This window comes from Barbus barbus (genome assembly GCF_936440315.1).
Source record: "Barbus barbus genome assembly, chromosome: 15".
NCBI lineage: Eukaryota > Metazoa > Chordata > Actinopteri > Cypriniformes > Cyprinidae > Barbus > Barbus barbus.
Window position 1 is genome coordinate 4189119 of NC_136743.1, and position 15939 is coordinate 4205057.

Sequence of the window (15939 nt, forward strand, 5' to 3'; positions counted from 1 at the left end):
TGTCTCTTTTTTTTTTTTGTCTTTTTTTCATGCAGATATATCTAGAAAGAGCCACAGAGGGAGCTCGGCCCCTCATATATCCAAACACATATAAGGTCACGTGATCCAAACAACATGGCGCTCTCCGTCAGGATTTCACAATTTATTTCTACAGACAAGTTCACTATGTTCAAGATCATTAATATTTACAAGCTGAAAAATAAGGGCGATAAGAAAAATGAGAAAGCTGTCATTCCCGCCCCACTGAGCGGTTTTGCAAATGACTCTCCTCATTTGCCATTGGCCAAAAAAACCACCAACAACAACAAAAAACAGATAGTACCGCCCCAAACTCACGCCATTGTTTGAGCCAATGTTGCAGGTCGAGATGCTCAAAGCAAACAAGCTTTTAGCACCAAAGAGCCATAGATTTTACACTTATTATTATTAGAAAAATCCAGCTAAAAATTAATTTATAATCGTCTCTGCATATTACGTACAGAACCAATATTTTAAATCAGAAATATTTGTTTAAAGAAATATGCAATCAGTGTCAACTAATTGCACGAGGGGGCGGGGCTATGTTTAATCCGGCCAATGAAAGATGAGGAGCGTTCTGTCATTATTTTTGCATTTTCCTAACCGATGATAGTAGCACACAAATTACACATTTCAACTTCAAAATAACAACCAAATGAAAACCATATATATTTTCCCCACATTTTTTTAAAGATCTGTGCGATCTACACGACCCTCACTTTACTGTACATTTCAATAATCACCTCAACTTTGCCATGTGATTCACTGACAACTATGAGCTGCAACAAAAGCATATTGCATTTCAAAATTGGCACGTTTATAATCACAGAAGTTTAACATACATACTTTATGACCGCAAGTGTTGACTAAAGAGAGAGTCATTTACTGTCACATGTGCATCTTTAACGTATACAGAGAATTTACACTCACGGCAGAGAATAATACTGTACTGGAAATAAACAACACTTTTAGCAGAGACTCTTGCCACTTTGCACTCTGGTACGCGTTATTATCACGATCAAACATGTAAAATGTGAGTGATGATAACTAATTATGATTGTCAGTCAGTGGTGATGCATTAAATTTGGTTGGATTCATAGATTGACATCAGATATTGTACTTGTAAAGGGTTGGGGGTTACCAGTCTCTAAAAGCTTTCACTCAAAAATTCATCAAAACCTATCATCATTTACTCATCTTCATGCCATTTCAAAACTGGCATACTTTACTTGTTACCATGCAACATAAAGTGCACCAGCTGTGAAGCTCTAAATATGAACAACAACAACAACAAAAAGCATCATAAAAGTCATTCATATGATATAAATTCATATGCCATTTTGGAGCTTAAAGGGATAGTTCACCCAAAAATGAAAATTCTGTCATTAATTACTCACCCTCATGTTGTTCCAAACCCGTAAGACCTCCGTTCATCTTCGAAACACAAATTAAAATATTTTTTATGGCATCTGAGAGCTTTCAGACACTCCATAGACAGCAAGGGTCCTTACACGATCAAGGTCCAGAAACGTAGCAAGGAGATCTGTAAGATTATCCATGTTCAACCATAATACTTTTTGTGCGCAAAAAAAACTAACAAAAAAACGACTTTAATCAAATTCGCCTCCTCTGCATCACCCTAGCACCCAGAAGAGTGTACGCATTTTCCGTCCAGTGGAAATCATCCAAAATGGAGCTATGCTGACGTAGAGGAGACGAACTGTTGAATAAAGTCTTTTTTTTTTTTCCTTTAAAGTATTCTCGCAGCTTTGTAACATTTTTAATGAATGAATGAATGAATGAATGACGCATTTATATAGCGCTTTATTGTGTATTGCCGTACACCCAAAGCGCTTTACAATCATGTGGGGGTCTCTCCTCAACCACCACCAGTGTGCAGCATCCACTTGGATGATGCGACGGCAGCCACAGGACAACAGCGCCAGTGCGCTTACCACACACCAGCTACAGGTGGAGCGGAGAGAGTGATAGAGCAAATCAAGTGAATTATGTTTGCATAACATAAAATTATGTTTGAACCCCTGATGTCACATGGATTATTTTACTAATCTCCTTGCTACGTTTCTGTGCATTGATCGTGTAAGGACCCTTGATGTCTATGGAGGGTCTGAGAGCTCTCAGATTCCATCAAAAATATCTTAATTTGTGTTCCGAAGATGAACGAAGGTCTCACAGGTTTGAAACGACATGAGGGTGAGTAATTAATGAATTTTCATTTTTGGGTGAACTAACCCTTTAACATTCTTTATCATTCTAAGAGTACAAACATTTAAAAAAAATCAGGTTTGGTATGACATGAAGGTGAGTACGTTATGACACAATCAACATTTTTGGGTTTTTAACACTTTTAACACTTTCACATCTCACTCAAACGTCTCATTTCTCTCACAGTTGAACATGTCAGCCCTAAAAGCATTTATAATGCACCTGATAGTAATGTAATGGCATTGATCGCGCATCTCAAAACTCTAGAAATGTCTATATGCTCTCTAATACTGTGTATAAATTAATAAAATCCTACTGTGTAGAAATTAAAGATTGTAAAAGCAAACCTGAACACTGACGCTGTTTATCTACACTACTACATGACTAATAACTAAATCAATACTGCATGGCACTGGTTGTTTAGAGTAGATCCATCAAAGCTATTTTTGTGACCATCAGGCACTTCAGAATAAATCAGAGGGAATTGTGGAATAGCCTCCTCGCTCCGGTAATTGTTTACGGAACTGTTTTTTAACAATCCTTCATTTGCTGATATTGGCTCTGTGTAGTTACAAACCATTCGCATGACAATAAGAAAACACTGGCCAAAAGCTAAATCACAAAACCATAACAACATTTACATATAATCTAAATTCATGAGTCATTCATAAGTCTTTATATTGTTGACATACTCTGTACTTACGGCTGATTGTAAAAAAATATGTTTTACAATCTGTCTGTGGAGAACATTGATTCAAATACACAGCATCTGAACGAGCAATACGAAGTCTGCACATTTTCTTTTATAGTACTTCTGATAAACACAGTAGCTTGCAGATAAAACAATACTGAAATATTCATGTTTTGGCACTTTATATTATTATATTTTATCGTAACACTGAAATGTAACCCGTCTCTCTCTCTCTGATATATTATTTACACTTAAACTAGAAAGCAATGTGCTGATGGATGGATTGATGTTTCACTGACTACATTCTAACCACAAACCGTTCACATTCTCTATGGCTCAAAATGCGATATGAAAATTCACTCTAATTTCCACCGCAATCTCATTTTGGCATTGCGGTGTGAATCATACAGCCCCTGTTCTGCATTATTATTGATTAAAAATAACATTATTTTATGCTTGTATTGTTATTTACTCATTAGATTAATTAGAAAGCCCTCAAAAAGTTGCGTTATGGTCGAAAAGCTGAATTGCAGCTTCTAAGCTCGAAACAGTTTTGGCACTATAAATATTTCCCTGGACGAATCGTTTCTAACCGATAATGGGTGACACGTTCTGGATCTTGTTTGGAATACTATCCAGAGATTTCATTAATTATTAGCCTTCTAGTTCTTCTCTAATTGTGATTGGTCGGCCCAAACTGCAGGTGAAGAGGTTGAGTTGGGGGGCGGGGCTTATGGTTCGACGGGCCAATCAGGCGCTCAGGTGGGTAGGTTTAGGTTGACCGTCTCGGCCAGAGGGCTGGACATGCGTATCTGTGAGCTGCTCTTGCTGAGGATGGACAGCTGCGTCCCCCCGTTCACCCCACTGCTCGCTAGCGAAGGGTGACGCTGCTGCTTCAGGTCCACAGCAAAGTACCTGTTCACCGTCCAACTCCTCCATTTCCTCTTTATCTCCGACTGCACCTTTAGGGAGAAACTTGAAAAGGTCATTTTTTAATGTACTCAGCTGTAAAGGTGCACGCGTTCTCCACCAGTCCAAGCTCTCTCTCATGCTTTACACCATGACCAAGCCAGACGTGACACGTTTGTGGACACAGATACAAAATACTGCACAATATAATAGCCAATCAGAACATATATTTGATGTTTTATGTTTGGACCAATGAGATTTCACTGTGGGAGGGGCCACTTAATGCAATGCAACACAAAATAAGTCTTGTAGCAATGTGCAGTTGCCTCATTTTTGTGTGAATTATTGCTTTAACGTGGAAGAATCGGATTGTTTATTACTTAATCGCATCACACCTGGTCAGGACATTCCTTGGCAGTAACTCAAAATTGTTTATCCACAATATTGGATAAATTATTGTGGAAACATAATATTTTTGAGCAAACCCAGACATATGTAAAATTAATATCAAAGCAGATTGCATGCATTTGAGAATATAAAAACAAAAGATCTTACCTCTCCATTCAGAAAGCAGTACAGCACGGCAACCACAAACCCCTATGGAGAGTTAAAGTGAATATGCGGTGAAGTGGATTTCATTTTCAAGTACTTTACAGTTCAATACTGTTATTCAGTAAGGATGCATTCAACTGATTAAAACTGACAGTAAAGACATTTATAATGTCACAATAAATTTCTATTTCAAATAAATGCAGCTCTTTTAAACTTTTTATTCCTCAAAGAATCCTAAAAATGTATAATTGCATCTGAAACTCTTTTCAACAGTGATAATAAGAAGAAATTTTCATAAACAGCAGATTCTGAAGGATCATATGACACTGAAGACTGGATTTATGGCTGCATTGCATCACAAGAAAATTAATAAAAACTATAGATATTCAAATATGAACCAGCTATTTTAAACTGCAATAGTATTTCACAATTTGAATGTTTTTACTGTATTTTTGATCAAATAAATGCAGCCTTGGTGAGCGGAAGAGATCTATTCATTTAATCAAGCTTCAAAACCTAGTGAGCTGCAAAAATATGCCCCAAAACTATGTTAATATGAAGTAATTTTTCGTTGTATATTTTATAGGTGTTTTAGCTGGATTTTGAAATACTCATTGCATTGCGTTTTATGGGTTGAAAGTAAATTTAACAGAAAATGTACTGGTAATTTTCTGTTAGAACATTATCCATTTTTCTACTGATTTTATTTTTCTTACAGTGTGCCTTGCTGTCTACATAGGCTACCTCCTAAGGCAGCATAGTAATAAAAATATAACACTGTAAGTAAAAATTGAATGAATTGAAATGCTCTACATAGGCAGCAGTTCGGAAAAGTAGAGTGCAAACTAGAGCTGACTGCAACAGAGCTTAACATAAGCATGCTGTTAAGCTAATGGCTTCAAACAAATACGTCATACTCACACAAATGGTTGTATATTTTAATACAAAACTGGATTTTAATACTGAATAAAATATGCTTTCTTGGCAAAATATTCAAAATATGCCATTTTGAAATAAACTTTTCACTAGGATTTTTGCAATGCATTCTGAAGTTGTCTAATCTAAAAAATGTTATGTTCTGGCAGCATTTAATATTAATGCCCTATGTTTGGAACAGCCTTGTGTTGGGATCGCACCTTCTGTATGATGCCATTTCTGGCAGCTCACTGGTTTGGAACAGAGTAATAGTGTCCATGGAGGTGTTTCTAAAATACAGCGCTAAAGTTGCTACTATAAAAGCTGATGCTCAGTACCTGGAAGGAACCCAGGCCCAGCTCAAAGACCAGTCGCTCCCGCTTGCTGAAATCCTCTGGGGAGAAGGCAAAAACAGTGTAGTGGATTCCAAACAGAGGGATGAGGAGCAGGGTGGAGCGCGCCAGACGCCTGTCAACACACAGCACACACAGCGGCGCTTCAAACGGCTGATTAAATCTCTCATCATGTCAACACAGTAACTGTAATGCACTGGAGATCAGAGTCCTCCACAACAATCCTGCTCCACAGGAAAGAAGGCCTCTTTGATTTATCCATTATTTCTTCTAGACAACAGAAGAGCAAATAGAGACCTCAGATGCTTCTCCTGAGCAAAAGATCCCAATAATCTCACATGTGTCTCTTCTCTAGACTCTCAGAAGAGATTTCAACAATGTCTGGCTGTGCATTACTGAAATAACAAGGTCTACAATTAAAGTCTAGCCTAAGATATAATAGTCAGGATTATCTATTTTTTAAATGGAACAGTTTATTAAAACTGTAGACATAATACTAAAAAATTGTGGGTCAATAACCAAAACTGCTTGATTGTTAACAGCTGTACTATAGTCCACCATGTTTTGATTCCAAAATCTGGCTCCAAAAAAGATTTTTTTGTTTTTTTCTTCAAGTTTTTGTAAAATATTCTAATAAATATTATGTTCAATAAAAGTTTTTGTGAAATAAAAAAAATATTAAATTAAATGACATCATCCTTTTAAAACCTGTTTTGGTCTCAGCAGGGCCCTAGGCCAAGACCAAGATTAACTGCCCAGCCACCTAAACCAAATTGGACCAGCCTGAACCACCAGTTCCAAAACAAAGAGGCAACTGTAAACTGGATTTTCCAGCAGGTAAAACTTAATAAAAGTTGTCTGGTGTTAACAACATTAGGGACATGGATTCAGTTCCCAGAGATTGCAAATGATAATAATACATTTACATATGAGTGCAAAGTACTGTAAATCACTTTGGATGAAAGCATCTAAAAAGTGTGTGCATGTAATAAAACTACAGACAAGACCACAAAATCGACGTGCAGTGAATATTCACAGCCTTTTTTCCTCAATGGACAAATAAAATAAATGCACATTTGTCGGCCAACACAGACGCAGATGCACACACACACAAACACACACACACACACACACACACACACACACACACACACACACACACTTACAGCGTGATGGTAGAAAGCTCTGACATCCTGCACGAATGCTGGACGGCCTGTGTGGGTTCACTGAAGCATTTCTGTGCACAGCTGCTAAACACGACAAAGACAACAAACACTCTTTAGGACAGAACACACACACATACACACTCATACACACACAGACTCACGAAACTGACCACACACAACAGACCCCAACACCGAGAGAACTCAAGGACCTCTAATAGCTCAAGCACATACTTTGCATGGTACTGTTTTCCATGCAATTACACTAAATAGGGACTGAAGTCTTCAAGCTTCAAAAAGGATGCAAAAAGTGGTCCATACGTCTTGTGCTCTAGATTATTTAGGCTATTTATACTTGCCTACATAATGCTTGTCCAGAAAAAAAAATCTATATTTTATTTTTCACTGCCACAGAAACCCCCCAAAAAACCAAACATGTTGCCTTGATCAACACAGAAATGATTGCATCACTCCTGGAATCAGCACACTGAACGTAAACTGCAACCACTCTAACAACAAGTAAAAATAAATAGACCTGTATTAATAACACATTCTATTGTTACATCCTAATCATAGTGTTACAAATATTCATGGAAATTCCAAATCCCAGTCAGATTGTTACACATTTAAATGGAAATTCCAAAAGGAATTTCTGTATGCATACAAAACCTACAGAGAACTTTTCTAAAATATTATTATTTGGTTCCTAAAAATAACCAAACGGGAACCATATGTGACACTGGACCACAAAACCAGCCATAAGGGTCTTTATTATTTTTTTTGCGAAATTGAGATGTATACATCATCTGAAAGCAAATAAGCTTTCCACTGATGTATGGTTTGTTAGGATAGGACACTATTTGGCCGAGATACAATTATTTGAAAATCTGGAGTCTGAGGGTGCAAAAAAATCAAACTATTGAGAAAATCGCCTTTAAAGTTGTCCAAATGAAGTTCTTAGCAATGCATATTACATACCAAAAATTAAGTTTTGATATATTTACAGTAGAAAATTAACAAAATATCTTCATGGAACATGATCCTTACTTAATGTCCTAATGATTTTTGGCATGAAATAAAAATCGATAATTTTGACCCTTACGATGTATTTTTGGCTATTGCTACAAATATACCCCAGCGACTTAAGACTGGTTTTGTGCTCCAGGGTCATATATGCTAAAGTTAGGTGAACGTTCTGTGTTTCCTTGGATAATATCAAGCCTTTCATTTCAGCCACCATCATGTGATACATTGTATCGACTAATCAGACACAACACAACAACAGCACTCTTTTTCCATGGTGACACTCACAGGTAGATGCTGGACTCGTTCCCGCCGATGTCTGGAGACTGCAGCTTCTGCACCAGGATTATGATGATTCCAATGAAGAGGACAAAATTAATCTGAAAAGAAATGCATGCATTTATTATAATATGGAGCATGGCTTCATTCACATACATCAAATTCATTTGTATGTTTTATTCATCCACCTTTTAGCTCTAAAAACATAATATATATATCTTGTGGACTCTTGTGGACTTTATGTAAACATCTTTTATGTGAAATATCTTATTCAGGTCAGTACTAAATACACAATAACATGCATTTTGTATGATCCCTCTTATTTTGGTAAAATAATTAACATTTTGCAGATTCTGAAAGGTGTATGTAAAGTTTTGACTTCAACTATATATATATATATATTTTTTTTTTTTGCCTACCATGATTGATGCCACAACGGGTCCCTTGATCACCCACCAGAGGGCAGTATTATCATTCATGTCCCAGCAACTGCAGAAATGCAATTGATGAACTGTAAGACACTTTATTGCTATTGGTAGGCTAGGCAACGTGATTTACTAGCTACGCGTTGAGAATGATAAACTGCATGCTTTTGAAAGAAACTAGCAATAAGTGTGTGCCAGATACCCTACTGCATTTTGCCAAAACGTGCAATATACAACAGCACACACTGTCTGGAAAATTGACACAAAATGCAATGTGCTTGAATCAAAATGTATTCTATTTATTTTTCTAATCATGTAAAGCCTGACATATGAAATAATAGTCAGAAATGTTCAATGGAACAGTTTTATTGGACATAAAAAATAGAAAGTTTTCATATATAATTTTTGTTGAGCATCATATTTGATACATCAGGCTTTTATGGCACATGCAGTACGATATAGTGAGAATATAGAGCTCATATTCAAGGAGGAACCCCTCAGTTTTATTCGAGGCTCAAACTGAGCAAAAATATGCAATTTGGTGCAGATGCTGATATTTATATGGCCAAATAGTAAAAGTGAGATGAAATTCTGATAGCTACTTACATAAAATGTATGTAAATATATCAGTTGTCTCTATATCTCCCAATAATATGTCTTAGTTATATGATATTTAAATATGTATTTTATTCTATTTTATCAAAGCTCTGTAGTTTTTATTGTGGGGCAAAACTTATAAAGCAATACGATACAATGATGATTGAGAGATGTAGAAAAAAATGCTCCTCAAAAGCCTGAAGATCATATTTAATATTTTAACACACTTTTTCTAAAAAAAATTATGTATGGACAATCAAGTGAAAGTTACTCTTGAAAAATAACTAACAATATCAAATGTAATGTTACATTTGTTTACATTTACCTAAAAATCTCACAGCAAAAACACATGACATGCCTTTACAGCGAAACATGAAAGTGGACGTTTTTCAGTTAACTTAAAGGCCTTTTAATAAAATTCTAAATTATCAATCAGATGACAGAAAGCATGTAGTAGTTTGTGTACACAAAGTTGTTTTTAACAAAGTTTGATCATGTTGCCAATTTAGAGGCTTTAGAAATTTGCATGTGAAATATGATATAGGTTAATAGATGCTCCTGGTCTTATTGTGCATGATTATATCACAAAAGTAATGAAATGTAATTAGAAATGTATGAGTTGCACCTTTTCATGTTGATCACATTCAACTCGTTACTGACTATATATGTAATATGTATATATAATATGTATATATGTAACTCCCAAAAGACATTTCTACACAAAACTGGATTAAACCATATGTATTTCTGAGATGATAACCAGATGGCACCCGAATTAAACATGCAACATAGTGAGGTTATGTAACAAAGCGGTGTTTTCTTATTTAAAACATTTAAAGTCCTTTCCAAACATAGTGTCATTCTAGTGACACTGAAGTTCAGTGCCAGCATTTGCGTAACAAAGCAACAAATACAGTACATCGGTTTTTGTTTATGCGGCATTGCACGTACCCAGAATCATCAAAATGAAGGCGCAGAACGGCCCATATGGTCACACAAATGGTGGGCGTTCCTGAAAGCGCAAGAGGAAGAGGAAATTTGTCAGACCTCAAAGCTGTTCTCCAATGCATTTAGACCATCAATATTAATGCATTACATATTCCAGCACAACAAAACACATCATAAAGAGCCAGCGGCCAGTTAATACACAAACGCCACACTCCATTTCCTGCCATATCTATGACTGTGACACATAATCAAACATAAACAATCCATTGATGCATCACTGTGACATACCCCAGCCGATGATGGTGTACCAGTAGAAGTAGCGTCTCTCAGGAAAGAAGGTTTCCACCAGGAGCGTGAAGAGATAGAGACCTTCGATGAAGAGCCAGAAGTAGTTTGACATCACACAGTAATGGAAGAAGACCATCACTGCCTTACACCCCACCTGAACACAGAGAACACATTCAGGTTTGCTTAAAATCCAATGGATCCCGTTAGAAATCCATTTTACATTCACTCTCAAAAATAAAGGTTATTTATTGGCATCTGTGGTTCCATTAAGAACCTTTAACATCCATGGATTCTTTCCATTCCACAACAGGCTCTTTGTAGTAAAATAATGTTTAGATTATTCAAATGTTCCTCATACTAAGAAAAAATATATAAATTTTCGCTGTTCACTGAAAGGTTCTTTGGGGAACCAAAAACAGTGTTTCTTATCACAATGCTGTGAAAACCTTCATTGGAACCTTTATTTATATATACATATATGCAGTGGTGTGAAAAAGTGTTGGCCCCCTTCCTGATTTTTTATTGTTTTGCATGTTTGTCACATTTTAATGTTTCAGATCAGTAAACAAATCAAAATTCGACTTCTTTCTTCAGTCGAAAAGAAATGAAGGTTTTTGATGAAAACATTTCTCCATTTCTAGGCGGAAGTACCGAGTCAGTGTTTACAAATGTGCGGAAGGAGGACCATATACACATATTCAAATGTCTTTGTGTCAGTTTATCGTTTAAAATGCCCATTTCGTGTGCGTATCCTGGGTGTTTTAATATTAAAAAGCCTACTGACTCGGTACTTCCGCCTACCTCAACCGTGACCTTTTCCACGTAATTGCGTATTACGTGACATCACGAACGCGCATCACAGAACAGAGCAAGGCGAGCATTTGTGCTTATAAAACTTAAACTTTTTTATTTATTTTTTAAATGACCGATCGTTTCGCTAGATAAGACCCTTATTCATCGTCTGGTATTGTTTAAAGCCCTTTGAAGCTGCACTGAAACTGTCATTTGGACCTTGAACCGTTTGGGTCCCATTGAAGTCCATTATATGGAGAAATGTTTTCATCAAAAACCTTAATTTCTTTTCGACTGAAGAAAGAAAGACATGGACATCTTGGATGACATGGGGGTGAGTAAATTATCAGCAAAAGTTTTTTTTAAAAGTGAACTAATCCTTTAAGCCAGCTGTAAGCAACTGGATCCATGATGCATCCTTCTGTCTGACAGACTGCATGTTTATTTCCATTCAATTCACATTTTCTTGCCCGCTGTGTGTCAGAACACCCTAAAGTCTTTAACCATGTTCATCAATTACCCTCTGATCCAATTCAGTGCTAAGTGATGTCATTAACATGGCCTCTGATTGGCTGGGGGAAAGAGCTCAGAGCCCTCATTCAGGTGTATAATGAGAGCGTGCACGTTTTTATAAGCTATTCATATGCTAATACGGAAATAATGGAATATTTCCAGAGTGGCTTCATGATAATTACAGCTGTTTGTCAGGCACAGACGGGGGAAACAGAACGTGTTGCTGTTGAACGTGGGGCGAAGGCTTGAACATAAACGGAGGGAGTTATTATTAGTTTCTGGATTTCACATGCAAATAGCATCCAGCCAAACTCCGGCCCTACTAACAGCTTCCGTTTATGGGTGATTCACTGTGAAAGCAAAGCCTATAAAAAACTGTTATAAATAAATATTAATAATATTTAAATAAGTAAATACTGAAAGAAATATAATATAATATAATATAATTGAGTAACGTTGTTTTTTTTAGTATTGGTATATTTAATATTTAGTGGTATTATGTTATATATTATATAATAAAATATGCATTATATGCAAATCATATACAGTCGTGGTCAGAATTATTGGCACTCTTGGTAAATATGATCAAAGAAGGCTGTGAAAATTAATCTGCATTGTTAATCCTTTTGATCTTTTATTTAAAAAATGCACAAAAATCTCACCTTTCATTGCATAGTAAGCATTTAAAATGGGGGGAAATATCATTATGAAATAAATGTTTTTCTCTAATACACATTGGCCACAATTAACGGAACCCTTTTATTCAATACTTTTTGAAACCTCCGTTTGCCAGTTTAACAGCTCTGTATTTTCTCCTATAATGCCTGATGAGGTTAGAGAACACCTGACAAGAGATTAGAGACCATTCCTTCATCCATAATCTCTCCAGATCCTTCAGATTCCCAGCTCCATGACGGTGCTTCTTCTCTTCAGTTCACCTCACTCATTTTCTACAGGGTTCAGGTCAGAGGACTGGAATGGCCATAGAACAAGCTTGGTTTTGTGCCCAGTGACCCATTTTTTACAGATTAAATTAATTTAATTTAAACATAATTTTTAATGAATTTGTCATGTTGATTTATTCAGGCGTAAAACTAAAAAGGTTTAGTGAAGCTTTAATCCAAAACAAAATACAGTGGTGTGAAAAAGTGTTAGCCCCCTTCCTGATTTTGTATTTTTTTTGCATGTTTGTCACACTTTAATGTTTCAGATCATCAAACAAATATAAATATTAATCAAAGATAACACAAGTAAACACAACATGCAGTTTTTGAATGAAGTTTTTTATTATGAAGGGAAAACAAAATCCAAACCCACATGGCTCTGTGTGAAAAAGTGCTTGCCCCGTAAACCTAATAACTGGTTGGGCCACCCTTAGCAGCAACAACTGCAATCAACCGTTTGCGATAACTTACAATAAGTCTATTACAGCGCTGTGGAGGAATTTTAGCCCACTCATCTTTGCAGAATTGTTGTAATTCAGCCACATTGGAGGGTTTTCCAGCATGAACCGCCGTTTTAAGGTCATGCCACAGCATCTCAATAGGATTCAGGTCAGGACTTTGACTAGGCCACTCCAAAGTCTTCATTTTGTTTTTCTTCAGCCATTCAGAAGTTGATTTGCTGGTGTGTTTTGGATTATTGTCCTGCTGCAGAACCCAAGTTCGCTTCAGTTTGAGGTCAGGAACAGATGGCCGGACATTGTCCTTCAGGATTTTTTGGTAGACAGCTGAATTCATGGTTCCATTTATTACAGCAAGTCTTCCAGGTCCTGAAGCAGCAAAACAGCCCCAGACCATCACACTACCACCACCATATTTTATGATGCTCTTTTTCTGAAATGCTGTGTTACTTTTTTCCCAAAAGTCTTGGGGATCATCAAGATGTTTTCTGGCAAAACTGAGACGAGCCTTTATGTTCTTTTTGCTCAGCCGCGGTTTTCGTCTTGGAACTCTGCCATGCAGGCCATTTCTGCCCAGTCTCTTTCTTATGGTGGAGTCATGAACACTGACCTTAACTGAGGCAAGTGAGGCCTGCAGTTCTTTAGATGTTGTTGTGGCGTCTTTTGTGACCTCTTGGATGAGTCGTCGCTGCGCTCTTGGGGTAATTTTGGTCGGCCGGCCACTCCTGGGAAGGTTCACCACTGTTCTATGTTTTCTCCATTTGTGAATAATGGCTCTCACTGTGGTTCGCTGGAGTCCCAAAGCTTTAGAAATGGCTTTATAACCTTTTCCAGACTGACCGATCTCAATTACTTTCTTTCTCATTTGTTCCTGGATTTCTTTGGATCTCAACATGATGTGTAGCTTTTGAGGACAAACACCTTTTCACACAGGGCCATGTGGGTTTGGATTTAGTTTTCCCTTCATAAAAAAACCCTTCATTTAAAAACTGCATGTTGTGTTTACTTGTGTTATCTTTGATTAATATTTAAATTTGTTTGATGATCTGAAACATTAACGTGTGACAAACATGCAATAAAATAAAAAATCAGGAAGGGGGCCAACACTTCTTCACACCACTGTATGTGCATTGGTGCATGTGCATTACTCACAGTGTGAACGAAGCAGTGGTCGCTGTCCTCCTCAGCATACAGGACCCCGTCTTTAATGAACACTGAGATAGCTCTCAGGATGAAGGACACAAACAGGTTCATGTGGATGAAGTTCCTGGTGCAGTGAAGCTTCCTGTTGACAGACGTTCAAAGGCAGGATTACGGTGTTATTAGGAGATTGAAATTCTAATGTGTTCAGGTGGGCAGCTGAGGGTCTGTATCAATATGCAAACACTCATCAATGCTTCTTTAAAGCCCTCGGCATCTTATCATAATGTACATCATACACAGGTTCTTCAGATCACTCTAAAGCACCACTACACAGATGCTTTTCTAAATAACTAAAGAAAACAAAGTACTCAAAAAGCTTCTTCATTTGCATCAAAAATACTTTTTCATTGTAATTGGGAAACTGTACTTCAAAACGTTAAGAGGCCAATCTCATGTCTGGGTGAAGAAAAAAAAGAAAATATATATAGTCGCAGTTTTGTACTGCAGTTAATATTTCTAGTAAAATACTCCTTTTTCCTAACATGATTAAATCACTGTCAATAAAGTAGCAAAAGTAACATAGAAATACCATGTATTGACATGCATCATGTACTTAGAGTTTCATAAGTATATGTTAAACTGACCGGAAGCGGCACAGAATGACCATAGCTATGGTCAGAGACACCAGAGAAGTGCTGTAGCCCACCGTATAGAGAGCTTTCACAGACGCATAGTACATGTCCTTGGGAAGGGAAGAGAAAACTACATTAGTCTTGGTTAGCAGCAGTTTAGCAGAGCCATTTATTTGCTTTCTTTCATTTCTGTTGGTGCAAAAAATGCTTTTTTTCGACAAGAAAAATTTAAATAATAAAGGTAATTGTCATTTTTTTAATCTCATAATCACAGTTTTGCAGTTCTGATTTTTTATCTTGCAATTCTGAGAACTGCACGATATAAAATCACAATTGAGAGATAAAAGTTAGAATTGGGCAAATCGAGACTAAATAAGGAATAAAAATTTTTTAAAAAAGGTAATTGCGACAGATCTCACAATTCTGACTTCTCAAAACTTCACCTCACAAAGGCAGGTTATAAACTTGCATTTGTGATAAAAAAAAAATTACTTGTGAGTTTATATCTTTCGATTCTGCCAACTTTTCATGTCACAATTTCAACTTCTTGAAATTCTTAAAAAAAAAAAAAAAAGTCAAGATATAGACTTTGAGATATTATAATTTCAAGTTTACAATTCGCAATTGTGAGATATATACTTGCAATTCTGAGAAGAATAGTCAGAAATTGCAAGAAAAAAGTCTCTGTCTATGTCTAATTATGTCGGAATGTGTTGCTATTGCCTTTTTAATTCAGTCAATTCAGGAAAACAAATTCAGTCAGAATTGCGAAAATCTGAAAATTAAATGACAAAATTTGACAGTTTTAAGAATCTGTCATATTGGTGGACCCTAAATTTGAATTTGATGGTCTCCTAAATGACTATGGTGCTTATGACCCTTATATTCTCTCAGTATACAGTTGTTCTGAGCTTGTTTCCAGATGATTTATATCATTAGTAGTTCAGTCAGATGAGATACTCACAGGCTTGGTTATGTTGTCACCAGTCATACAGGCATCAACATAGTGCGGATACGGTTCAGACCATCCAAACTCTGTACAGTTTCTGCTAATCTTGCCGAGCCCTGAA

General features: G+C 36.6%; 1 protein-coding gene across 1 annotated transcript in view; it reads right to left on the reverse strand.

Moving 5' to 3' along the window:
* Positions 1-3693: 3693 nt before the first annotated feature.
* Positions 3694-15939, reverse strand: part of LOC306881955 (pituitary adenylate cyclase-activating polypeptide type I receptor-like) — a gene marked incomplete at both ends in the record, with an annotated part of 28486 nt that continues 16240 nt past the window's right edge. The window contains 11 exons of the mRNA XM_079436350.1: positions 3694-3897; positions 4400-4441; positions 5650-5779; positions 6831-6914; positions 8139-8230; positions 8549-8618; positions 10103-10163; positions 10388-10541; positions 14247-14379; positions 14882-14979; positions 15834-15934. Of these exons, the coding sequence (XP_079292476.1) occupies positions 3694-3897; positions 4400-4441; positions 5650-5779; positions 6831-6914; positions 8139-8230; positions 8549-8618; positions 10103-10163; positions 10388-10541; positions 14247-14379; positions 14882-14979; positions 15834-15934 (1169 nt within the window). The remainder of the gene's footprint in view (positions 3898-4399; positions 4442-5649; positions 5780-6830; positions 6915-8138; positions 8231-8548; positions 8619-10102; positions 10164-10387; positions 10542-14246; positions 14380-14881; positions 14980-15833; positions 15935-15939) is intronic.